The sequence below is a fragment of the Mirounga angustirostris genome, unplaced genomic scaffold, assembly GCF_029215605.1.
Source record: "Mirounga angustirostris isolate CCGP_5_RB_7025 unplaced genomic scaffold, mMirAng1.0.hap1 SCAF_10, whole genome shotgun sequence".
Classification (NCBI taxonomy): domain Eukaryota; kingdom Metazoa; phylum Chordata; class Mammalia; order Carnivora; family Phocidae; genus Mirounga; species Mirounga angustirostris.
The window spans coordinates 22,080,190-22,106,834 of record NW_026991718.1 but is presented as its reverse complement, the minus strand read 5'-3'; the positions used below and the strand labels follow the sequence as shown (position 1 = coordinate 22,106,834).

General features: G+C 38.6%; 1 protein-coding gene across 9 annotated transcripts in view; it reads right to left on the bottom strand.

The window, feature by feature from the left end:
* The window catches only part of BABAM2 (BRISC and BRCA1 A complex member 2), a 400,157-nt gene that overhangs the window by 334,643 nt on the left and 38,869 nt on the right, over positions 1–26,645 (bottom strand). For 8 of the 9 annotated variants that reach the window (XR_010405476.1, XM_064572014.1, XM_064572016.1 and 5 more), the window contains exon 3: positions 24,801–24,877. Coding sequence is in view for 8 of the 9 variants with exons in the window: in XM_064572014.1 (XP_064428084.1) it covers positions 24,801–24,877 (77 nt within the window). In the remaining variant the exon portion in view is untranslated. Of the gene's footprint in view, positions 1–10,723; positions 11,168–24,800; positions 24,878–26,645 lie in introns of those variants that run through there. The other variant, XM_064572017.1, reaches the window with a different exon arrangement.

Genomic DNA, 26,645 nt, shown 5'->3' with positions numbered 1-26,645 from the left:
CAGAGTTGTCTTTGGAAGATACATAGAAACATACTCAATATGTGGAAACCAGAAAAAAAAAAAAAAAGAATCAAGTATTTATTCTCTCCTTCTAAAGGAATTGTACTTAGGATTACCAAATACTTAATCAGGAAAAACTTCTTTTAATAGAAATTTTCAGCTAATAAGTAAGGAAGAGATAATAGAATATCACATTTTGCAACTCTTAAATTAACAGATCTAAGTCATGACCATTAAAAGCTCTGCTACATCAAAAGACAACCAGACATTACAGGCCTCCTAATGGAATAATATGTGACCCTGTGAAACATTCTTGCCAAAAAAAATAATAAATAAACCTAAATCTGATTAAGCCTCTAGATCAAATTACCAATTCATATAGGATATACAGGAGCAAAGGAACATGTTACAATCCCACCATGGGGCTAAAATCATCAAAATTTGAACTGGGGGAAACCCTATAGGACAAATGGCCCAGTTTCTTCACAAATAAATAATTGAAAACAAAGAAGAAAAAGAAAAGAGAAAAAAAAAATGAAGGAGGAGGAGGAGAAAAGGAGGAAAAAGAATATAAGGAGGAAAAAAGAAGTAGAAAGAAAAGGAAAAACAAAAGGGAGCACAGGGGGTTGAGGTGACTATAAATAGGAGACCTAAATAATATATCAATCTATTGCAATGTACACACGATGAGTATTGAAATAAACTGTAAAACACACACATGCACACATGCTCACACACACATTTCACATATGCATGTGTGCATAGGTCTCTGTGTGTGTATATCAACCAAGGAAATCTGAACACTGACCAGTAATGATGGATTTAAGAATTAGCGTTGGCTTCTGAAGTATGACAATGATATTAAAGTTAGTTTTTAAAAAAGTCATTATCTTGTAGTAATACATACTGAAATATTTATGGATGATACGACACTTTGGATTTGCTTCAAAATGATCTGGGAAAAAGTCGACAGAGGACACATAAAACATGACTGACCATGAGCTGATAATTGTGAAGCTGGGTGACAAGTACCTCGGAAGTCATTATACCATTCTCCCTACTTTTATGTTTGAAATTTTCCATTTAAAAAAAAAAAAATTCAAGTGACTTTCTCAGAGACTCCACATACTGCCACTAGGACTTGATCTCAGTTGGCAAACTAAGACAATTCATGTTAAAACAATTTCTATTCAGCACACATACAGAGTTGAATGAAACCTTTATAATGAAGCCAATCATATAATTTATCATCCAAACTAGAGCGCCCTACAGTGGGAAGGGGACATTATTAATAATTAACCAGGACAAGAGATGTAATGAGGAACATAGTTGATTGCTTTGCACATGTATCCAGCTCAGTTCCAGACAGCTGAGAATTATCCCCTTTTAGGCACAATATCTCCAATACAAAAGTTATATGGTACCTATTTCAATTCTTCCAATAACAAAGAACTCATTTCTCATAATACAACACCAATTTTTTAACTATAGTTGTTTTTAATTAAGTAACCTCTATACCCAACATGGGACTCAAACTCATGACCCGGAGATCAAGAGTCGCACACTCCACCGACTAAGCCAGCCAGGTGCCCCAGACCTGGACCAATTATTAAAAACTCTTGTGCAGAGTCAAAAGCTGCTTCCTAGTAACTTCTCCCTGGTAATACTGGTTTTACTTTCTAGAAAAGCAAAGTGTGATGAGTAGAAAGAACCCTGTATACTAAGAGAAGAAAACTAGATCTGCCATTAGCTAATCCCATCTTGGACAACGGACTTAACCTCTCTGAGACTTCATTTCCAGTCCTTTCTATCTTTAAAAACTAGTTCCCCGAGTTTCTTCAAGCACTGTTTGTGTCAAGCACACACTAGTTTGATAACGTGTCTCCTGCACCGTGGTGCACAATGTCAACGCAGCACTCGTGTTTGGTCTGCTGTGCCACAGGGACAGCACAGGAACCTCCCTCCAAGCTACAGACAGGATGTTTCTGTTAATACAGAACAAGACTGTTAGCTCTTTCTATAGTCACATCACATTAATGCTTCACACTATATATCCCGATCTTCCCTCATGTAACTGCTTTCCTCTACCTTTGCAGCTAATTTTTGAAATCTAATAAGGGACTCTACACTCTCTGTAATTTCATCCTGTTGTTTCTGATTCAATATACAAGCCTAACGGGATAAATTTAAGTTTTGTCCCATATCATAGTACCAACCTCTTTAAACGTGTGCTCTCCCAAAAGTTGAACAAATATATCCATATCATTCACAAAAATGCGGAATAAAACATAACAAAATATATGACCCTAAAAACTTTCCAATGATTAACCAATTTATCATTTTTTGGTTCAAAAACATAAAATATCCAGCAAATAACACAGAGAAATGGTCAAGATTTTCTGCTGAAGTGATTTGCTACGTCAGCTGATCAACTATCAAAAGAGAAATAAGGGGGCGCCTGGGTGGCTCAGTCGTTAAGTGTCTGCCTTCGGCTCAGGTCATGATCCCAGGTTCCTGGGATGGAGCCCCGCATCAGGTTCCCTGCTCCACGGGAAGCCTGCTTCTCCCTCTCCCACTCCCCCTGCTTGTGTTCCTGCTCTCGCTATCTCTCTCTCTGTCAAATAAATAAATAAAAATCTTAAAAAAAAAAAAAAAGAGGTTAGTTTGACATAACTTGCTTTTTTTAAAGATTATTTGTCAGAGAGAGACAGTGAGAGAGACAGCGAGAGAGGGGAAGAGCAGTGGGGAGGAGAAGCAGGCTCCCCGCTGAGCAGGGAGCCAGATGTGGGCTTGATCCCATGACCCTGGGATCATGACCTGAGCCAAAGGCAGATGCTTAACCGACTGAGCCACCCAGGCCCCCTGACATAACTTGCTTCTAAGTAAACCTCTGTTGGCTACTAAAGACATAACATGTTTGAAATGCTCTCAAACCATTTGTTTAATAATCAGCTCTTGAATCTTACCCAACACCAGAATAAAAATTAGACCGTAATTTTAAGAATGTATCTCTCCTTCGTTTTCTCTAAATATTGGGACCATGTTTTCTTCATCTGTAGTCTGCTGCCACTATCCACAATTTCTCCACCCTGACGGTTATTTGGCAATTCTAGTAATTCCATTTTTCAAAAAGATCACTACTACAAAAAGAACATGGGTATGGCTAATTAATTCAAATAAGAATTCTACTGAGCTCTCCTTTCAGTACCATGAAACTATCATGCAGATGAGGAAATAAAGTTGTTCCATCCACAAAAATATTTTTTGAATGAGCACTGTAATGTTGTCTCATGAATAATATTCAAATTAAGAATAGTAGTTATATATCTACTTACCAAGGACACGACGAAAGAAGCTGCTACAACAGGTAGTAAAGTAGATGGTATCAAAGGATCTTTAGCTCTCAAAATAGAGTTCTTCTGCTTCAGTTAATTATTAGGATGACATAAGTTCTGACAAATCCATGTCTCTTAAGAGGAAATGGAGCAAGACTAACAGGCTGAGGGGAGAATATTCTATTTTAATTACATTTGCCTTTGATCCTGTCTAATTTCTTTCAGATCCCTTCTGTTTCATAAAATAAAACTGGGTACTTAATCAGCTGGTCACTTAGACTCTACCCTAAAGTACAGGCCAAGGTTAAAATCTTTTGATAATTTCATCTATAAATAAAATTTAAGTACGTTTCAAAATGAAAACCCAATTTTTTCACTCACAAATGTCCAAAGAATTCAGCTATAGAATCTGATCCACCTTATTATCTTGACCTTTAAGTTTTCCTCCCTCATCTTTTCCACATTAAAGAAATATCACCCAGGAGTCTTTACAAAATGGTTCAAAACTGTTGTTTAATTTGTGATCTGATCGTAAATTAAAACAACAGTTTTTATTATATCAAAAAGATGTAATTAAGGCAATTAAAGATGTATCAGATGAGATAACAGACCGGAATCATGTTACAAGGTCAGGGCCTCCAAGATAACTTAAGATCACAGGCTAACTAGTCTTAAAGACACATACAGTAAAATACAGCATTTAAAACTATTCCCTACCTCTCAAAGCTGAAACTCAGCCTTTATCTCTCATAAACCTGATTAACTTCTGACCGTATTGTCACAAACTTCTTGTGAATTTTGCCCTCAGCAAGAAAACCAACCACAAGTGTCCAAGAGAGATCCACACAAAAGTGGAATTTGTCATTTCATTTCCAAACAGATTTTAGTCAACAGACCACCACCTCTCCTAGTGATGTATGGCAGATGCCATTAACATCTGATGTTGTGTTTACTTCCTATGCCTGTTTTTACTTCCTGCTGAACTTTCTCGCTATGAGCCGCTGATTATTCACATTGATTTGCTATTATCTGCTTCTACTGAGAAGCACATTGTTACCATAAGATAATAAACAACATTATTTTTTTCCCAGCATGTTATGGTGAGAAAAACATTGAGCTTATCCTAGGAAGTCCTGGTTTTGACTTCTGGGTCCCTGACTTCCCAGTTATGTGACCTCAAGCTGCTAGTCACTTAGACTCTACGAGCTCTCCCTTATATGGGAGATTAGAATGAGATCATTTAAGTAAAAATACTTTAGAAAATATGGACTGCTATACGACTGTAAATACTTCTTTCTAATTCCTCTCTGAATTATACAAAGCAGAAATCTAAGGCTGATGTGGCACAGCTTGACACAGACAAGTAACACTTGCCAAAAAATCAGGAGAAATAACCACAGAATGCAAGATGGGGGGAAAGAAACCACCAATCTTTCTTTCAGTTCTGAGTTCATTGCTTAACAATGTGACTTCTGCTGACTGCATCCACAGGCACAAACCAGAGCACCAGAAGCAGAATCAAAGTAGCACACAAAGAACAATCTCAGACCAGACTTTGTGCTCCAGCTCCCACAAAAACAGTGCTTGGAAGATGGTGCAAAAGCCCACTCATAAACTTTCAGAAACTTTGTGAAAACCAAGCTTTAGCCTGTGGAATTCATGGGGGGAAAAAACCCACTGAATAATACTTCCTACTGTCAAATAATTCTGAAATGCCCAGCAGCTGGCCCAAGAAAGATGTTAAAAAAAAAAAAAATAGTATGAAGGATCCTTTGAGTTCACATACGACAGAGCTAAACAAGTCCAACAATGAACAAAAGCAAGTCCCGTAATCCACAGAAGCTAAAGTGGGGGGAAATCTGTGGAAATGAATGAAAATTTAGGATGCTGAAAAATAAGGATAAATAAACTAAAATTCCTCCAAAGTAGATATAAGAAAATGCTTTTCAGAAGCAATGAATGAAAAAATTTTTACAAATAAAACTACTACGAGTAAAAACAGTTAAAGGTGCACAAACTCTAGCCAACATTCACTGAAAATATGAAAAAATCAAAAATCAAGCAACAGAAAATAAGCAGTGTTTGTTTGTTTAAGTGGGCTCCATGCTAGGTGTGGAGGGCTCGATGCAGGGCTCAAACACACAACCCTGAGATTGAGACCTGAGCCGAGATCAAGCGTCTGACACTAAATCAACTCAGCCACCCAGAGGCCCCCATGCAGTTTTTTAAAAGCAATGGTATCACGATGACAATTTTTTCTGTTTGATCACTTAAATCTAAGTTGATAATAACAAAGGACAAAGACAGTCACGCTCCTGCCAGGAAAATTACGCAAGTCAGAAAGAAACAAATCAAGCAGGGTCTGTGAGAGCAAGTTATCTACGTGTACCGCAATTTTCAGGGAAGGGGTGGAGAAATACGCAAAACACAAGTCATAACAGCTCAGAAGTGCCAAGGTCACCCCAACACAGTAAAAATAAATAAATAAATAAATAAAAATAAAACATGAAGAAATGGTGAAATAAAAGCATCTAACAGAGACCAACTGAAATATAGTCAAATCCCTTAGGGCACAAGGGCAAATTCTACAATACTACAGAATTTCATATATTCTGCCTATAATCCACGAAGTATAGGTGTTACCCTGTCGTGAAAGTAGTGCTCTGTTATCCAGTAATAGCACTTCAGTGAGGTTCTAGAGCAGCTCTCCTCAGTACGACATTAATTAAAAGATTTCAACAACAAATCGGATAGTCCACTACATGGTTAAAACCTTCTAAAACGTGCAGGAGTACGTGGAGACGTGGGGCATGTAATCCTTCACAGAAAAAAAACTGACTTGCATGTGGCTGGTGGCCAGACCCCTGGATGCTCCAGAAAACAATTCTTTTATATAAGCCATTCCACCATTCAATGAACAACACTTGCTGAGTCCTCAATGTGGATAAAAGCCCTCCGAAGCTCCATAACTAGAACTAGAGATTTGTTCCCCTCCCTTCTCAAGAAAGCTGCTACTTAAAATCAAACTCCCTACTCTCAAAGGTAGGAGGATCCCTTCCATTTCCCCAAACCGCTTGGTTATCTGAAACTCTAAAGAGTCATGCTTAGGTTCAGAACTCATAAACACAGAGCCACAGTGGTCTGAGGCACTCCTCTGAAAGAACTGCTTTTACTTCTTCTAAAGGGCTCAAAGTGCTTCACACTGATGGTGTAGACTATGCACAAAGCTCTCTTGAGGAAGGCAGGCCATAATAAAATGCCATGCCTTTATCTTTCCTCACAAGAGTATTTGCTAAAGGCAAGGAACTGAAGGCCAATAATCTATACCGTCTTCAATATTCTCTACAAGGCAGCCAGGTCCTCTCCAGACCTTCTTGCTGCCTCTTGGTAGGTGATCTCAACCCCAGCTCCATACAAAATAAATATAAATATATTCAAAGATACATTCGTATATATACAATTGGTAATAACAGACCATCAGTGTGCATTCCCCACCCTTTTTCCTTAAAATTTACCCATTATCTAATTCTTTGGTCTTTTCCTCCTCCTTGTGGAGCCTGAACCTCTGTATGTCTGCTCCTAGACCCATCCCTTCCATCCTCCTACAGGTTCCTCTTCTGTTCCTGTTCTCCAGTGACTATGTTCTTTTTTTTTTTTTTTAAAGATTTTTATTTATTTGACAGAGGGAGCACAAGCAGAGGGAGAGAGAGGGAGAAGCAGGCTCCCTGCTGAGCAAGGAGCCCGATGTGGGACTCGATCCCAGGACCCTAGGATCATGACCCGGGCCGAAGGCAGCCGCTTAACCAACTGAGCCACCTAGGCGTCCCTCCAGTGACTATGTTCTAATTACTAATGCTACCTAACAAACTACCCCCAAACTGAGAGGTTTAAAACAACCATTTTATTATATTCCCAGATTCCGTGGGTTAGAAATACAGGCAGAGTACAGATGGGTGATTCTTTTGCCCCTCGTAGCACCGACTGAGATCACTAAGTGGTATTCAGCCGGTGGACAGAGTTCAATACTGTTCCACTCACGTGTCCGGTAGCTGGGTAACTCAAAGCCCAAAACTGCCAACTGCATGCCTCCAAGAAGCCTCTCCATGTGGCGCAGCTACCTGGCAGCATGGCAACCTCACAGTAGTCAGACATACTCTTTTTTTTTTTTTAAGATTTTATTTATTTATTTGAGAGAGTGAGAGAGAGAAAGAGAGAGAGAGAGAGCAAGCATGAGCGGGGGAGGGGTAATGGAAGAGGGAGAAGCAGGCTCCCCACTGAGCAGGGAGCCCGACACAGGGCTCGATCCCAGGACCAGGATCGGGACCTGAGCCCAAGGCAGATGCTTAACTGACTGAGTCACCCAGGCGCCTCAGTCAGACATATTCTTATGCAGAGCTCGGGGCTCCCAGCACAAACAAGTATTCCTGCTGAGAAGTCAGAAGCTATACAGCCTCAGAAGTCACACAACAGGACGTGCATCACACGCCACTGGTCAAAATGGTCACAAGCCCACCCAGAATCAAGGGGAGGAAAACTATACTCCAATCCCTGAAGGAGGAGTGACAGGGTCACACTCAGTACAGAAGAGCATGTGGGACAGGAGATTTGGTTGTGGCCACCTCTGGACAATCCACCACAGTCTCCTACTTCACTGAACACTTCATCTAAAATCATGCTCTGTCTAATCCTTTCTTAAAATGTCCACTCTCCGTGCTGCCTGTAGTAGGCTGGAGATAAAGAAACATGAGAAGGTAATTACAGGCAAGGGTAAAAGAATTAGCAAGACTGAGGGAGCAGAAAATCATGTGCCCCAGGAATGATGAGCAGACGACACTGATAGGAACAAGATGTTCAGAAGGGAGAATAGCAGAGTTGAAAACAAAGGTTAGGGACAGACTGTCAAAAAATAATCTGGTTCAGGAGAAGAGAGAACGCTGGAAGGGTTACGATAGTGCCAAACAATGGAGGTGCTTCAGAATCTGGACTGGGCAGGTAGGTGCTCCACGACTGGACAGCTGGGGTGGAGAAGCAAAAGCGTTCGGTCGTTTGTGGATTCTTTCCTTTCCTTTCTACAGGAGATGGCCAACTCTGTGAAAGCAGGTAAAAAAAACTGATGTTTGAGTACAATTGCCTGGAACTTGTCTTACCCAAGTACGGTGAAATTACAGGAAAGAAGAACACGAGGAGAAGAACAATAAAAATAAATAAATAACCAGAGAAGAAACAATTGCTCCACAGAGGCTCTACGTTACGATGACCAAATTCTCTGATTTCGACATTAAGTAGCATTCATTCTTCAGTTATGAGACTTCGGGCATACTGCCAAGCAACACATTTTATGTCTAACTAATCATTTCATGATCTGCTTCCTGGATCCATCTCAAAGACAGAATCAAAAGCCCTGCTACTCTCAGGATAGATTCAACTTTATTCTTTTCTTCCCAAGTTAGTACTATATTCATCATTCTATAATAAGACATTCATGTATTAAGAGTTGTTCTTTACAAAGTAAAATTGGTTAGGCCTATTCCAGCCCAACTGTTGGTAAACTACATTTGTGAGTCTTTTTCTGGGTTCTTTCTAAATAGGCGTATCAACCTGGTTGATGTATATAAGCTTTCATAGTTCTCTTTCCCTTTCTCCAATAAGGAAACTATGGTGCTCTTTCTCAGATCTTTAGATACCCCTCGTCCCACTGAAAGGTCACAAAAATTAGTTTCCTTCCAATTAAGACTTCCCACACAAGACAATCTGTTAAGTGCCCTGATTTCACTCATTTAATAAACAAACATTTCCTGATCAACTACTTCATGGGTCATACAGACCTTAGAGATCAAAGGGGTTTCCACCCCTAGAGTTTAACAACATATTATCTCAGGAACTACAGATTTGATTTGATACAAATAATCTGGATATCAAATTCTCCCATGTCTGAATCCAAATGTCTTCCTTCGTGCCATCCTCGGTGCACTAGAAGGATTTGGGCTGCTTCTCTGATGATACCACCTCAGTCCGCAGATCTGACATCAAATCCGTCTTCATGGCATTCACTTTTTTTCTGTAAAGCAGCACAATTTAACTTTCCTTGCCCTCCAATCATCTTAAGAACCAGAACACAAAGGAAACCAACACTAATGATGTTGTTGAACCCCGCAAAAGGTGGAGCTTCTACAAAGATGAAAAAAGAATCAGAAGCAGAAACGATCTGCGCCACAAGACACTGTTAAGGGTACCATGTAAAATAACTCATGCATGAGTTTGCATTCTCTTTACAAACGGGTTCTTCTCCCAGTTGAACTGGGCTAACGGCAATTCTTGTACTACATAAATAAAATCAAATTGCTGGGACCCCTGGGTGGCTCAGTCGGTTGAGCATCTGCCTTCAGCTCAAGTCGTGATCCCAGGGTCCTGGAATCCAACCCCACATCGGGCTCCCTGCTCAGCGGGGAGCCTGCCTCTGCCTCTCCCTCTGCCTGCCACTTCCCCTGCTTATGCTCTCACTCTCTGACAAATAAATAAAGAAAACCTTTTTTTAAAAAATCGCCAAATTGTGACTGCTGAGTCATTCGAAGGAAGGAAAATCACTCACTCTCTAAATTCTACAACACAGTTCACCCTCTGGCATGTAACTTGAAAAAACTAAACTGACACTTTTATCTTAATATTAAATAGTAAAGAAATGTGACTTAAATATCTCTGTGTTCCATACAGTTTGAAAATCCAATGCAAATACTCAAGCCATACCCAAAGTGAAGTCTTAATGGCTGCTGCTGACCGGGAGAGAAAAATCCCACTGTGAGGGAAAGAAACAGAGAAGAAATAACTAAGCAATAGCGTGGCCTAAGTAACTAGAACTACCCTTGAAAATCAAAACCCCGAAACAAAATGAAACGAAATGAAACAAAACAAAACAAAACACCCTGCTGTGCCTCTGAGGACTTCAGTAGGACTTCATTTGCAGTAGGGGGGGAAACTCACACTAACACACATATCTGTGTTATGGGAAAACCAGGCAAGATTTGCAAATGATGTCAAAGGTCACTCAAGTTTTTGCCCTAGACCAACAAAATGGAATGGGTAATTTCAAACCGTACCGGGCACTTTCAGAATTTGCCAAAGTTTGAAGATTTTTGTTCTTTCAAAGGAAGAAAGCAGCGACGAATAACAATAGTGTACTTCCTGGCCTTAGGAAGTGGGAGACAGGACTCTCCAGCTACATTTCCTAGAGAAACATGCCGGCTGCCTTCTGTAAGCTGAGATCAAATTGCCAAGAATTTACAGGACAGCAGTTATGATAGATGACCTAAAATACTGATCTGCTGCAAAGAGGATGTAGTGCAAAACCACACAGGAAGTGACAGGAAATCAGCCCTTGGGCTGGCACTTACACATTCGAGAAGGCTAGGAATCCTGGACCTCTGACAGCCAAATTTCATCATCTTCCTTTGTAGGAAAAGTTATCCTTCAGAGACAACAGTCAGAAAAATCTTGTACAAAGCTTTCCGCTGCCATTCCTATTTAATAACACTGCCCCCTGCCTGAACGAGAGGTTTAACATGGCTAAGTGTCCAGCTGAGGTCCTCCAGCACGACTTGACCAAAAATCACATGTTTGCTGGCACACCCCTTCATTCCCTCAGCCATGAGCCCACTGGATGCCATAAATGATTCACAGCCTGTGATGATGGCAAGGAAAAAAACTAATATTTGGAGTTCACCAAATAATGAGTCATCCTCCTAGAAGAAAAAAAACCCTTACAACTGGCAGCGCTACGGGATGAAATTTTAATAACCATTTTTAACATCAGTATTAATGCCATAAAAGTTGGCAAAAAGAAAACAATTTAGAAACATGTGATATTTGGTTTGCTTATGCCTTATAAAAGTCCAGTTCATGCTCCAAGAAAAAGAATGAGTAGGATATCTACTACCTATTCCTAGACTTGCCTTCTGGACTCACTGCTGCCAAGTTACTCATTCTCCCACACAACACTTTCCATATTAATTTTGACCCTTAAGAATCAAAAAGAAGTCCTGCCTTCTTTGCACCCAAATGCCAAAACGGAATCTTTTAGTATTTCACCTTTATAAAGGGAATGTTTGAAAACAGGCCTCTCTGGCTGTGACATCCGTGAGTTCCTGAGGCCTCCAAGGGCCGGAGGAAGCATTCCCAGCCCCTCGCAGCACTGCTGTACTCCTACGGTGCAATCTGGCAGTGGCCAGGGACCAAGTCTTTAAAGCTGTTTTATGGTATTTAACATATGGTCATAAATTGCTCAGTGCTCTAAAGAGGGGCTAAATTTGCCACCCCTATTGATGAGAAATGTTCTTATTTATTTAAATTTAGTGGCAAATTGGCACTTGTCCAGATGGAGAGGTTTAGGCATAAGTACAAAAGAAGAACTAACTGGAGATAAGTTGTATGTAACTTTCCTATGCACTGAATGCAACCACATCAACTTGGGCTCACAGCACCTCTATCCAACACATGGCATGACAGTACTATGCAGATTCTAATTTCTAAGGCCCCAGGAAGGCGGGGGGGGGGGGGGGACATAAATTTTATTCAGACTGCGTAAGAATTTTTTTTTTTAAACAATTCTCTCTCTCTTGCTCAAGCTAACTCTATTTCCTCCCCTTCGTCCTTCATTCTCCCCTCACAAATGAGATGTATCTGGTCTTCATCTGCAATCCCAAATCTACAAAACTCCCTGGAATGTCCTAAGCCTTCTAGCCACCACCTTCGTCTTTTGCCATATTTTTGGTTAAGTTGTTTGTGTTTTTTTAATGGCTCTAATTCCCCATCACTAAAGACATGATCTTACTAAAACATTTTGTTCCCTTCCTTTTACAACCTAACCCTGTAGCCAAAGGCAGAAGAAAAACAAGGATTTTTGTTTTGTTTTGTTTTGGTGGGGTTGTTACCAATGGTATTAATGTGAATGGTATCAAAAGAGAAATGGGAAGGGTCAAGCCACTACTGGCTTTCTCTTTGTATTTTCTCAAATAGGCAGTATAGAACTATAGTCACCATGCTATACATTACATCCCCATGATGTATTTATTTTATAAATGGAAGTTTGTACCTTTTGATACCAAAGGACTACAAGAGAAGTACAGAAATAACAGCATCAGATATAGATACAAACGTCTTTAAAAGAATATGAATGAACCAAATCCAGCAACATAAAAGAAGGATAATACATAATGATCAACTGCGATTAATCCCAGGAATGCAACACGGTTCAATATCTGAAAATCAGTTTACTTATCATATTAATAGAATAAAAGAGATAAACCATGTGGTCATCCTAATAGAAAAAGCACTTAACATATTAACATTCTTTTCATAATAAAAGCTCTCATCATGTTAAAAGAGATGGCAACTTTCTCAAACTGATAAAGGGAAACTACAGTTGACAATTGTGCTTAGTGATGAAACGCTAAACACCTTCCCATTAAGGCTGGAAATAAGGCAAGGATGTCTGACTTCATCACTTCTACTCAATACTATGCTGGAGAGCCCATTCAGTACAGTAAAGTAAAAATAAGAAATATAAATCCTACAGATTGGAAAGGAAGAAGCAAAACTGTCTTTTTCACAAGCGATATGATTGTTTTTGAAGAAAATACGTAAGGAGCCTACAAAAAAAGCTACTAGAACTAATAAGTGAATTTTTTTTTTTTTAAAGATTTTATTTATTTATTTGAGAGAGAGAATGAGACAGAGAGAGCATGAGATGGGGGAGGGTCAGAGGGAGAAGCAGGTTCCCTGCCGAGCAGGGAGCCCGATGCGGGACTCGATCCAGGGACTCCAGGATCATGACCTGAGCCGAAGGCAGTCGCTTAACCAACTGAGCCACCCAGGCGCCCCTAGAACTAATAAGTGAATTTAAGGACACAGAAGCAATACAAGGTCAAGGTACTAAAATCCATGATATTTCAATAGATTAGCAACAAAGACTTAGTTAAAATTCAAAGAAACCTATATGTGCTATAAATTAGCCTCAAAAATATAAAATATTTTGAGGTAAATTTAAGAACATTTGTCAAGACCTGTTCATGAAAAACTACAAGACACTGAAAAAAATTAAAGAAGATCTAATAATGGAGAGACTACCATTTTCATCTACTGGAACATTTGATATTAAGATGTGAGTTCTCTACAAACTGATCTTCAGATTCAATGCAATTCCAGCAGGACTTCTACAGACATCTGACAAAATGATTCTAAAATCTCTGTGGATATACTAAGGACCTAGGACAGCCAAAACAGTTTTGAGAAGAAGTTGTAGGACTCACACTACCTAATTTAAAGACTTACTCTAAAGCTTAGGAATTGAAGCAGTGCTACAGGCACATGAGGACAGATGACACATCAGTGGAATACAATGTAAAGTCCAGAAACAGACTCACACTTAAGTGGTGAGTTAACATGTATGTGGTCAAAATTAACTCAAAATGGATCATAGACCAAAATGTCAAAGGTAAAAATATAAAACTCCTAGGAGAAAATCTTCAAGACCTTCAGATAGGCAAAGATTTCTTAAACAAAAAGCCAAAAATATAAACTATAAAAGAAAAACTTGTTAAGCTGGACTTCATCACTACTAAAAACTTCTGCTCCTGGAAAGACATCATTAAGAAACTAAAAAGGGAAGGGTGCCTGGGTGGCTCAGTTGGTTAAGCGACTGCCTTCGGCTCAGGTCATGATCCTGGAGTCCCGGGATCGAGTCCCGCATCGGGCTCCCTGCTCGGCGGGGAGTCTGCTTCTCCCTCTGACCCTCCCCCCTCTCATGTGCTCTCTCTCATTCTCTCTCTCTCAAATAAATAAATAAAATCTTTTAAAAAATTAATTAATTAATTAATTAATTAAAAAAAAAGAAACTAAAAAGGGAAGCCATAGACTGGAAGAAAATATTGACAAAATAACAAGTAAGTTCTTTCTAGACTCTATAAATTATAGACTACCTATAACTCAACAAAAAGCCCAATAATCCAATCAAAATGTTGAGCAAAAGATGTCAACAGGCGTTTCACAACAAAAGATGGATGGCCAACAGCACATAAAAATGCAAATTAAAACCACAATGAGATACCACTACACACCCACTAGAATGGATATAATTAAAAAATAATAACCATACCCAATTTGGCAAAAATATAGAGTAACTAGAAATCTCATAAATTACCAGTAGGAACATAAAACAATACAACCACTTTGGAAAACAGGTTAGCGATTACTTATAAACATACACTTAGCTTATGACACAGCAATACCACTCCTAGGAATGTACCCAAGAAAATTAAGACATATCTCCACAGAAGACATGTACAAAAATATGATAGCAGCTTTATTCAAAATAGCCAAAACCTGGAAACTCAATTCCTGCAGGAATGGCAGTTTCAAGATCCAGTAAAAACTCATTTTGAGTGAATTAGATGAATGAATACAAAAAACTATGGCACATATATCCTTACAATGTCATACTGGGTGGCAGTAAAAGAAACAAAGTACTGATACAAGGAGTAATATGGACAAACCTCAAACACATCATGCTGAATGAAAGAAACCAGACACCAAAAACTTATATCATATATGATTCCATTTACATGAAGTTCTAAAACAGGGAAAAGTGTTCTATAGTTTGAGAGAGAAGGCTCAGGGATTGCAGGGATGGTGGTGGAGGAGACGGACTTATAGAGGGAATGAAATATTCTATATCTCTGGGGGATGGAAATGTTCTGTATCTTGACGATGGTTGAGTGACTCAGGTGTTTACAACTGACAGAGTGTACTGAACTGTACATTTTAAATGGGTACATCTTACAATATGTAAATTATACCTGAATTAACATTAATACTTTAAAAAAGGAATATAAATTTTTACCTCAGAGTTACTGTGTGATTAAATGAGATCATGTATATAAATAAGCCTAACTCTGTACAAAATAAATGCTCAATAAGCTATTTTAACAATTGTATCTATCAGCTATTTTTTAATAAACTATAATCAGAAGTGTTTCTAACATTCCATGAATTCCAAGAAAATAAAATGTTCTGAAATACCAGGACAAATGAATCCTCAAAATCTAAGGGAGAGATAAGGTCTAATCCACGAAATTAGCACTTCTTACTTGCCTTTCATGAGCATTTTTTAGAACATTCACTACATCAAAGGTGACCTGCCTCCCTAATTAGCCTCTAAAAATACCCTGAATGCTAGATAATAATAATCTTTAAGTAAATGAATCTTCTAAAAAGATAAAAATAAAAGTAAAATGAACTATGCTACCAAGGAAAATTATAATGCTTCTCAGCATGATGCAAAATACTAAGTCCCTGGACATAGTGTCCAACTTTTTTATTAACTCAACTGCTACAAGTCAGAGTGAAAACGGTTAACGCATACTCTCCCTGCAGGTGATCTTGGAGACCAGAAGTGCACCAGCCAAGGAGCCTCCAGAGCGAGCACATCCATTAGAGCCGGCAGATTTGTGAGTGCAAATGAAGAACCAAATATGCCACAAAAACAGTCAGGCTACTTTATGATTTCCTTGGCCCATCCTACTAGAGCCAAAATGGTATGAACAAAAGCTGAAACTGGAAAGGCAGGGTACTTGAGAAGTACAACAAGCAGATCAGTTGTGTAGGCTTTTGACTTGGATTGTTGTCAGCTGAGCTCCAACGAGGGGGGCTGGGGAGGCAGGAATGGCAGGCTGTGACAGCCTTGAACACCAGGCTGAAGGATTCAGTCACTAAAATACTGAAAGGGAGGAAGACAGGGTTAACGCAGAAAGATTACTGAGTTAACATTTTCCAAACAGATTATTTATTTTAAAACAATGTAAGAAAGGGCGCCTGGGTGGCTCAGTTGGTTAAGCGACTGCCTTCGGCTCAGGTCATGATCCCAGGGTCCTGGGATCGAGTCCCGCATCGGGCTCCCGGCTTAGCAGGAAGCCTGCTTCTCCCTCTCCCACTCCCCCTGCTTCTGTTCCTGCTCTCACTGTCTCTGTCTCTGTCAAATAAATAAATAAAATCTTAAAAAAAAAAAAAAAAAACAATGTAAGAAAGAAATCACACTGCCATCCCGACAAGAGTGCCAACAGCTATAGCCACCACAGCCAGCTTTTGGATCTACTGGTTAAAATTCAAAATACAAGCTACGGTAACAAACCAAAGTGCAAACTTCTTATAGATAAGATTAAATCAACAGGACCTTAATATCTTTTTCAGCTGGGGCAACATTCGCCACAACACCCCAGGTCCTTTGCGGGCTCCCACCCTGGTGTTCAGTTTCTGTGTCAGGACCCTGAGTTTCTCTACACAGTGCCCCATAAGAAAGGATCTTAGAGGACAAAGGCTAGGAAAAGGAAAAAAAAAAAAGAGCATCCTGAGTTGACAAATGTGGGTAGCTAAGACAAAGCAAAGGTGGTAGATCTGAAGTGCGAGAAGCCCTGTGTGAATGTGCGCGCACACACAGAGCAGTCAAGCCACCCAAGGAGATGGGATCAAACACGGAGTTTTCAAGATCCAGTAAAACGGAAGTTCTGAAACACTATTTGCAATTTGTCTATAAAAATCTTTGTATATATTTGACCACTGTTTAATAAAACATCCCACTTAAATAGTAGTTCTAAGGTTGATTTCATTTTATTGTAATCATTCCCCAAAACAAACAAATTTAAATTCAGTGATGTAGTATCAAAGCTTTGGAAATGAACAGCAACTTTACGATGTTCCTCTGAGGACATGGGAGGGAATGTATTATCCAAATCATAATCTTTTTTTTTTTTCACTTTTTCTTCTGGAAAAAAAAAAAAGGCTTTTCTTCTGGGAAAGTCTTTCCACTTCAAAACCTTTGGAGATAATTTTTTGGCATGACTTCTTCACTCTGTTGCAAATGGCTTTGAAATGTTCATCATTCCTCTCAAATGATAAACAACCATACTGCTTCTATTGTTAAAGACAAAAGGAAGAGGTCTATAGTTTCATTTGGAAGCTCTTTAGAAAGAATCCCTGTAACAGTGAATTGATACCTCTCTGGCTACCTGCCCAGTTCATGCTTACCTTGTGCTAAAACTGTTCCCCTATAGCCATAACCCAGAACTCTTGACCAAACCCCTGGATCAAGAGTGGACACCCAGTCCAAGCTGCCAATCAGACCCTCTCTCCCAGGAATTTAGACTCAAAGACCAGAGGCTGTCTCTGGTAGCCCTAAACTGAGTCACCACATAGGGGGTTCAGCCATTTCCACTCTATGTGAGGAAAAACAGAGACATCTGGGGGGAAAAGAATAAAGTGAATAAAGTGGTAATAGACCATGTTGCAGGAGAAAGAGACAGACAAACAAGGGCACAGATGCTGACTGTCTGCTCTGGTGTCTACCATCCTGCTAGTCCCAGTTCCAGTCCCTCTGAGGCCTGGCTATGCTTCCTGTCCTTGGGCACCATGGAATTCATTTAATTCCTCATGAAGACAAACAAACTCTTTATGTTTCTTTCAATGGGTTTCTTATAACCAAACAGTTTCTGATTAAGAAAAAAAACTGTTAGTATGAAAAATACAAATTTTAAACAAAAGATAATTTCAAATTTGAAACCAATGTTAGCAAACAGCTACTGGCCACAAACTTGCTCAATATACTTAAATATTTCAATAATCTCTTCATATAGTTACATAAGTAGTGCCATTAAAAGAACTTGTAAAATTGAGGATACTTCAAAGTTCTGTCACTTCTTCATTAAACCTCATCATTGCCAGATCCAAAGAGTGAACATGGTTAATGCACTCCACCAACATCTATTAAACAAGCCCCTCTAAATGCCAGGCAATCAGCTAGAGATTGGAAATAAAATAGCAAAACAACCTCACTCCCTACCCTATTTATAGGGTCCACAAAAACACACACACAATAATTTCTTCAAGAGTTAAGTTCTGTACAGTGACTAGGGTTGCCATATTTACAAATGCATGTTTTTATGAAGTGCACTGCTCTTTCTGAGTTTTGTTGTAACTGGTAGATTTTCATGCATTTTAGTGGCACCATCCTAGACCTTAATATGTATTTTACTTAAATCAGTTTTGATCACTGAAGATTTACTTTTCCAATTCTGTTCAAGTAAGTACCAACTGTCTCTTCTATAATCGTGAAATTCAAGGACTTCTCTTTAATTCAGACATTCTTTGATACCTTGCATGAGAATCTTACACCCAAAATTGGCAACTCTTTCACTGCCCAAGAGTTGCCTCTTCACAATAAAAGAGCTGAAGAAACAAGAACTCATTCCTAATGTACTGTAATCTTCTGGTCTTTTTCATTTCAATGACTTAATTTTGAATGTGGGTAATTCTGTAGCATCAATTCACGAATTCATGGGAGAAATATGTCCTTTCCCTTGTCTTTCATTCTCTCATTATTAACTGCACAGTGTCCCTTATTCACATAGGAAACATTTACAGAACAACTGTTTGCTAATACATAAAATATGCTGAGATACAAATTTTAATTACATGCTATTTTCATTAATCTACTTTAAGGCAAAGTGAAATGTATAAAGACAAAATTGATATAGACTCCAAATCTACAAAGTACTCTATGTCCTTCCTTTTTTCTGAATTGTTAAGAGCAGGGTTCCAATTGCAAATTCCCTGTATACTTCCAATAGTATACATATATTCTAAATAACTTCTAAAGACGGAATTCCTGTTGGTAAAAGACTGATACGAGTAATAGAATGCCACGTTCTTTATAACACGATACTTCAACCAACAAAAATCTGAACACTAAGCTTCATTAACTGCATTCACTCCATCCCATCAACAAATATTGAATTGAATATCTTTACCAGGCTAGGGCCTGGAAATATCATTTAACAAACAAAACAGTCTCCATCTCTAACCTCACTGAACTTAAAGTTATGAAATAAAATTACCATAAAGTCAAATACTTTGATTCAGCCTTGGTTAAAATTATAGTTGAACCCACCTACCACAAGTTCTCAATAGGATTTAATGAGAAACTTTAGATAAAGAAGTTGTTTATATAAATGGCTTTGAAACTGTAAAGCCCTGGTTTAGCCATTACCCTGTGTTTAGAAAGATAAAGGTAAAAGTTAGAAAATATTTATCTAGTAGTTACCATAGAGTATAATTTAAATCAATACTTATTCAGTTTGTTACCATGAAATTAAGTCTCATTGGGTCTGTTTCCTAAATAAGGCAAAGAGCTTTTCTGTTTGCTGTGACAGTTATATTTAAGGACTATTAAACTATATGACCTTTCTTTTTTTTAATATTTTATTTATTTATTTGACAGAGAGAGAGACAGCAAGAGCAGGAACACAAGCACGGGGAGTAGGAGAGGGAGAAGCAGGCTCCCCGCTGAGCAGGGAGCCCGATGCAGGGCTCGATCCCAGGACCCTGGGATCATGACCTGAACCCAAGGCAGACGCTCAACGACTGAGCCACCCAGACACCCCAAACTATATAACCTTTCAATTACGTATGTTTGTTTTAGAAAACTACATGTGTTAAAAGATTTGTTACAGAGAATAATAGTTAATTATCTAAAGATTAACATTGTATTGGTTGTAGGAGGTGGAATTCAATCACAAATATTGTGATAATTAACCACTATGACCATACTGATCTTGGATATAATATGTTTGAGGTTATAAAAATTGATGGAGTAAAAACATATGTAAAAACTGTTTGGCTTTCCCAGGTTTTCTAAAAGTAAAATGAAGGAGTTAAAAAAAGAAAAAGAAAAAGGAGTGAGTCTAACATTATTTTAAAAGCAATGCAAGATCTTAGTGTTCTCCAAGAGGGGAAAATAATTCTTTGCAAATTCATGATTTGCCCTGATGATTTATTCTTTTACAATAAACTTGGCTGCTATAGTAAATTATCTGTTTCCATGAACTTCAAACCACGCACAGAACAAACCTATACTAATTATTGAGGTTAATAAAATATCTAAGTATTCTACATTACTACTACCATCAACACATAATGACTCAACAAACTCCTCACAGAAACATTTATTTAAAAACTGGAAACAGATTTAATTTTGAAATAATTTTAAAATAAGTACAGCTGTAAAGAAAGAAACTTGAAATAACTATAACCTAAATATTATACAAGTTAAGGAAAGTAAGATAACCTTACTATGTAATCACTGACGTGAACAAATTTATGTGGGCAGATTCACAAAACACTAGTCCAGTAAAGATAGTTCTGCTGATCTTCACTTAAGTTTTAACTATATCAAAAGGTTTGTGCATTTGTTTTGATTTTCTTCATGTAAATTCTTCCATTTTTATACTGTCAGAGAACAGTGACTTGTGTTTCATAATTCATGTACTTGATTTATTTTTGACAATTCTATCACATTTTCAACAGCTATTAAAAAACAATTTCTATCTGCAAATTTTAAAAGGTTGGTAGTTTGGCTTCCATGGTGAAGCACTACGATACCTCAAAGTATACCACTTTTAGAGTTTAACGCATAATTTTTTTAAAGCAAGGGATTCTAACACTAAACTTAATCATATGACCAGTATCCTTCAGAAGGCCTTCCTAAATAATGTCAAGAATTTCAGAAGAAAAAAAAATACTCCTTCTTCGAATTCAATGACCTTTTATAGAAATAGTGTATAATCGGGCGCCTGGGTGGCTCAGTTGGTTAGGCGACTGCCTTCGGCTCAGGTCATGATCCTGGAATCCCGGAATCGAGTCCCGCATCGGGCTCCCTGCTCGGCAGGGAGTCTGCTTCTCCCTCTGACCCTCCTCCCTCTCATGCTGTCTCTCATTCTCGCTCTCAAATAAATAAAATCTTTAAAAAAAAAAAAAAAAAAAAAATAGTGTATAATCAATTGTTTTTTCCTTTTATTTGGCGGTTGGCTATTTAAGGCTAGAATGCTAGAATCTTGACTCATCTTAATGTGGAAGAACCTCAATAGTTCATTTTTCATTCCATTATTCCAGAGCATTCTGTGGCTTAAATTAAGTCCCTAGTATATAATGATTATATTGAGCAGTAGCTTAATAGGACTTAATTAACTTATATAGTGAATGCCTGTCCAAATACCATAATCATCAGTGTTATAAGAGGTTTCCTGTGAAAATCGTATAGCAATCAGAAGATACAGAATACTAGTAAATGCTTTCTAACACAAACTCAAACAGCGAGTAAGATCTTTGTGAAGTTACATTATTTCTGGCTCAAGACTGTGGACTAACCACACACATTTATTTCTTCTCCCTTGTAAGACCCTTCCTTCCATTAAACGATAATGAAACAGAAAGTAAGAATCCAAAACAACATTAAGTGAAGAGGAAGGGAAGAGAGTAGCAATCAGTAGAATAGCATTTTCAACAAATTCCTAGAAGGCAGAATGCAGATAGGGGAGTAGGAACTGATGAGACAGGGCAGAGAAAGCTCTGGCTGCAGTAAGTGATCAAGAGGCTACTGATGAGGGGGAAGCCATGTGTCCTGGCAAACCCATAAAAACTGTAGTCGTCCAGTGTATGGAAAGGGAAGAATGAAAAATGGGGCTAAGAATGGGGAAATTAACAAAAGGCTCCATGGGGAATAGTCTATGATACCTACCCCCCAAAAATGGCATGGTGGCCAGGTGTGCATGCCCCTCCAAAAAATGTAGGGGATTTTCTAAAGAAATAGAATGATTTCAGGGAGTACCAGAACAGCTGAACTCCCTAATATGACACATAAAGGTTCCTCATACTATAACCCACACACTCAATAAACTCAGTTCACCCATACAGAAGTCTTATCAATGTTTTATTGTCTGTCATAAATATAAGTAAACAACCAAAACCCATCTTTTTTTTTTTTAAGATTTTATTTATTTGAGAGAGAGCAAGCCAGAGAGAGAACACAAGCAGGGGAAGTGGCAGGCTCCCCACTGAGCAGGGAGCCCACAATTGGGCTCAATCCCAGAGTCCTGGGATCATGACCTGAGCTGAAAGCAGATGCTTAACCGACTGAGCCACCCAGGCACCCCAACCCATCTTTTATTTAAGGAAAGACTACTGAATAACAGAGAAGGGAAAAGATGATAAACAAAAATACAATCCCTGGAGAAAATAAAAATAATTAAGAAGACATCTTAAAAAAAATCTATATTCTTTGAAAGCTTTCAAGACACTGTATTCATAAAATAAGAACAAGATGCTGTGAAAGAGGAACAGAGAGCAAGAGCAAGAAAGTGCTCTTGGAAACTAAGATACCTAATTATGACTATGGTAAATAAAAATCATCAGAAGCGCCCCAGGAAAGGTAGAAGAGTGGAGGAAGGAATAGAATCTAAGCAAGGTATCTGACTGTGTCCAGCAATTATGCTTTAACCTACAAAACACAGAACTTTCAATACACAGACTCTACAAAACAAGGTCGAATCCAAAAGAATAAAACAGGCAAACCCCACAGTGATAACAATACAGGAGAAGGCCCAAAGATCACTCATTCAAGCAATTTATAAACAAAGCACAGAAGATAACTCTAGCTTTAGAAGAGACAGTAAGTTACAAATTTTGACACTGCAAAAGGAAAATAATACAAAAGTTGGGAGGTGAAAGAAGAGGAATGGAGGGCAGTGCGGGATCTAGTATCTTTGTCTCACAAAGTGGGGAGCCCAAAGACACTCTCTCTGGTTCATGGGAAACTAAATAAAAATATACTAACCCAGAGATTGTCCTTATATAACAACAGTGCTGTGTGCCGGGCACTTACTAAGAACGTTCTAGGGGGTTGTTCATTTAACTGTACCATACGATGCTCAAAATGATCCTTAAAAAAAGAAAGGAAAAATGTTAAAGCTACAGGGTAACCAACACAGGAACCAACTGTGGTGATAATAACTACATTAAAGGGGAGGAAAGAGAAAGATAAAGAGCGTGGTGAAAATAGGCTGATGCCTCATGTATCAGAGCAGGAAGTCAAAAGATAACATTGGTAAGTCAAGAAACAGAGGCATAAAGATTTAGACAGACAGCGATCATCCCCAGAAGAACTACATACTGAAACAACCAAGAACAACAAAATTTAAGTGGTTCCCTTGGGAAACAGGACTAGACTTGGGAAGATACGTAACAGAAGACTACTGCTTTCATGCATAAAAAATTTCTGAACTTTTTACATCTTTAACCATGTGGATGATTTACTTGGATCATTTCTTTTAAATTCAGTTAATAATTTTTTCAAAAACAGTCACAATCTAGAATGTCCTACTACCTCAGGCAGGTGAAATTCTTATGTATTTTAATGGTTTCCAGAGAATGATCTAATAATGCCAGGTTCGCAAGTTAGCACGTCCTACCTTTTTCACTTAATGCTGCATTTGTGATTCTACGGAAGATGAAGATGTGGCCCCTGGTGGCCTGTAATTGTAAAATACATAGTCCACAGTCTGAAAGGCACTATTTACTCATCTGTCCCCTCTTTAACATTTATGTTCTTTATTCCTCTTTTTAAGAATGGAGAGACTTCAAGACCCTGTTGACCACAAGAATCAGTTCAAGCGAGAAACTTCCTGGTGAGATCAACACTGACCAAAGCCGCCACTACCACCATGCTGGGCTAGAGCGTCAGCACTGGTTGTAACAGCAGAGAAGGGCTGATACACCCAGGCAAGCGGTGTAGATGGTGGACTGAATCCAACGGTAGGTACTGCCTGCTCTTCATCAAGGTCACAAACCAGTGGTCCCTTCCAGTCACACCCCACACACATTTGGTGGGACCTGCACTACGTTGGCCCACACGATGTTTTTGATTTTTGAAAAAGTAGTCAGCATCCAAAACTGATGTGGATTTCCACCTGTTCTCAGTAAATCAACAGAGGCAGTCCCCTCAAGGAGGGCAGGTGTGCCCCCATTTGCCACGCCTACCCTGCTCGCCCCATTTCTGTTACCAGTCCAGCTGTAGTAGCCATTTGCATTTCTGACCCTTGCTATAAAAGAGGAAACCCGTTGACATTCCTGAACTACGCCAAGAGTCTCTGGGGTAGGACTCTTATGCTCAGGTGGCAATCGCACATCGGCGACAACACAACAGTGCTTGGCAGCAACGGCTCCAGAGGGGGGTTAACGGGAGTGGTGCACAGCAGTCATTCCTACCTAAGTGTTGTTTCTAAATAGCCAGGTATTTTAAAGCAGTGGACTCTCTCTACGGGGGTATTACATAAGATCGGCCAATGGAGAAAAAAAAATACACGAATTACCCCCAGGCCTAAAATTTAAGAATTTCAGTGTATGCCTATTTGACCACAGCTTATTCCCTGCCAAGTGCCTTACTTTGAGTAGAACTAGAAATGAAAGACAAACTTTTAAAAAAGTGGTAAATCCTAGTGATTAACACCTAACAGCCGGAAATAAAAACGGAAGCACAAAGTCTGATAACTAGCACTGTAATCTACACTTTCAATAAAATAGTCATTTACTTACATTTTAATGTCTCTCCAGCATATGGTATGTGCAGTTTAAATCGGTCACAGTTGGGTCCAGGAGTCAATGATGTGCAGCTTTAAAGAAAGAGAAGAAAAGATTTTTTTTAAAAAGCCCACGTATTTATGACATTTAGTAAAGTAAATAAAAAGTGATCCTTATAGATAAAAGATTAAAACACTGGCTTATAAAGAAAATAAAAGCCCCTGATGGTTATGGAGGCCAAGACAATAAGACTTGCCCTAAAACAAATAATCCACTTATCTCACAATAAAACTTATCTGCTTTCTAAGGACAAACACCAACAAAGCTTCAACTACTTCTCTCCAATAAGTGTATCTTGGCTTCTAATGTAGATGTACCGTCCAAAACAGGTCTATAGTATTTGACGTCAAAAATTATAAAAGGAGGGCGCCTGGGTGGCTCAGTTGGTTAAGCGACTGCCTTCGGCTCAGGTCATGGTCCCGGAGTCCTGGGATCAGTCCCACATCGGGCTCCCTGCTCAGCAGGGAGTCTGCTTCTCCCTCTGCCCCTCCCCCCTCTCATGCTCTATCTCATTCTCTCTCTCAAATAAATAAATAAAATCTTTAAAAAAAAAATTATAAAAGGAGAGTAGTTTTATGGACAGATTTTAAATACAGACCCTTAACTTTCACTCATACTAAAAAGAGTCCACTTTTTACCTCCAAAGGTAAGGTGCTTCCTCTGGATTTGGCACCCCATGACTTCCATCTACAGCAGAGCACATTACACTGCCCTCAGTTTCAGATAAAATGCAAATGTAAAAGGACAGTGATTTAGTCACTCAGGTCTGGGTTTGGCTTTTTTCAATCTATTACTTCACAAAGTTATACAATGTTCTTTGTTCTTTACACAGATATAGTTTAAAAGATCTCTTTCATGATCTCACAAGTCATAACTTCAACTGCATTAACAGCAGTATTGGCTTCATAAATTAATATAATATTAATATGAAGTCAATAGAGGAATTTATAAGTCTTCATTTAGTTTTAAAACACGAGGTTTTGCAATTATAAAGTAAAGCAAAAAATGCTAAATTTCTTTCATAATTCCAATACTGACTATGAGGCATCTCTGAAAAGAGTATTTTAAGGAATGGAAGCATTGTTAGAATAAATGTACTACTTCCCTAGATGGCCACTTTGAAGGCAATAGTCATTTGAAAATAAATTTAAGAAATGTTGACTCTAACGGATGCCTGGATAGAAGTGTCTGACTTCTGGGTCAGGTCTTGATCTCTGGGTCGTTGGGGGGCTCCGTGTGGGGCTCCATGCTCAGTGCAGAGTCCGCCTGCGATTCTCCCTTTCCCTCTCCCTCTGCCCCTCTCCCCACTCATGCACCTGCACGCACATGTGCACACTCTTGTCTCTCAGGAAAAAAACGGGGACTCTAAAAAAACTAACTGAGATCTCATATTAGTTTTACCATCACTTTACCCAAAACTATCTGAACATGAAAAAGAAAAGAACCAGATGGAAAGTTTAACTCAGATGTATTTAACATAAATCACTAGGTTGATTATTCCTCTTATCTTTAGGGGACAATAAAAAACACCAGTTGACAAACTAAACAACAAAGTTGCACTAGTAATTGTAGAGTAACCTATTTCAATTTCTTATAGGTTTTATGAACACATTCTCCTTTACTGTTCAATATAAAAAATTCTTTGGGGCACATTTTATTAAAGGTACTAAAATATTTCCCTTGTAATATAATCTTTCCTAGCCCACAGAATGGCAGTTATTTGAAAACAATTATGGAAAATACATAAATTAAAGCATTACAAAATATAAAGTATGATCTAATGACAGAAATGACCTACAA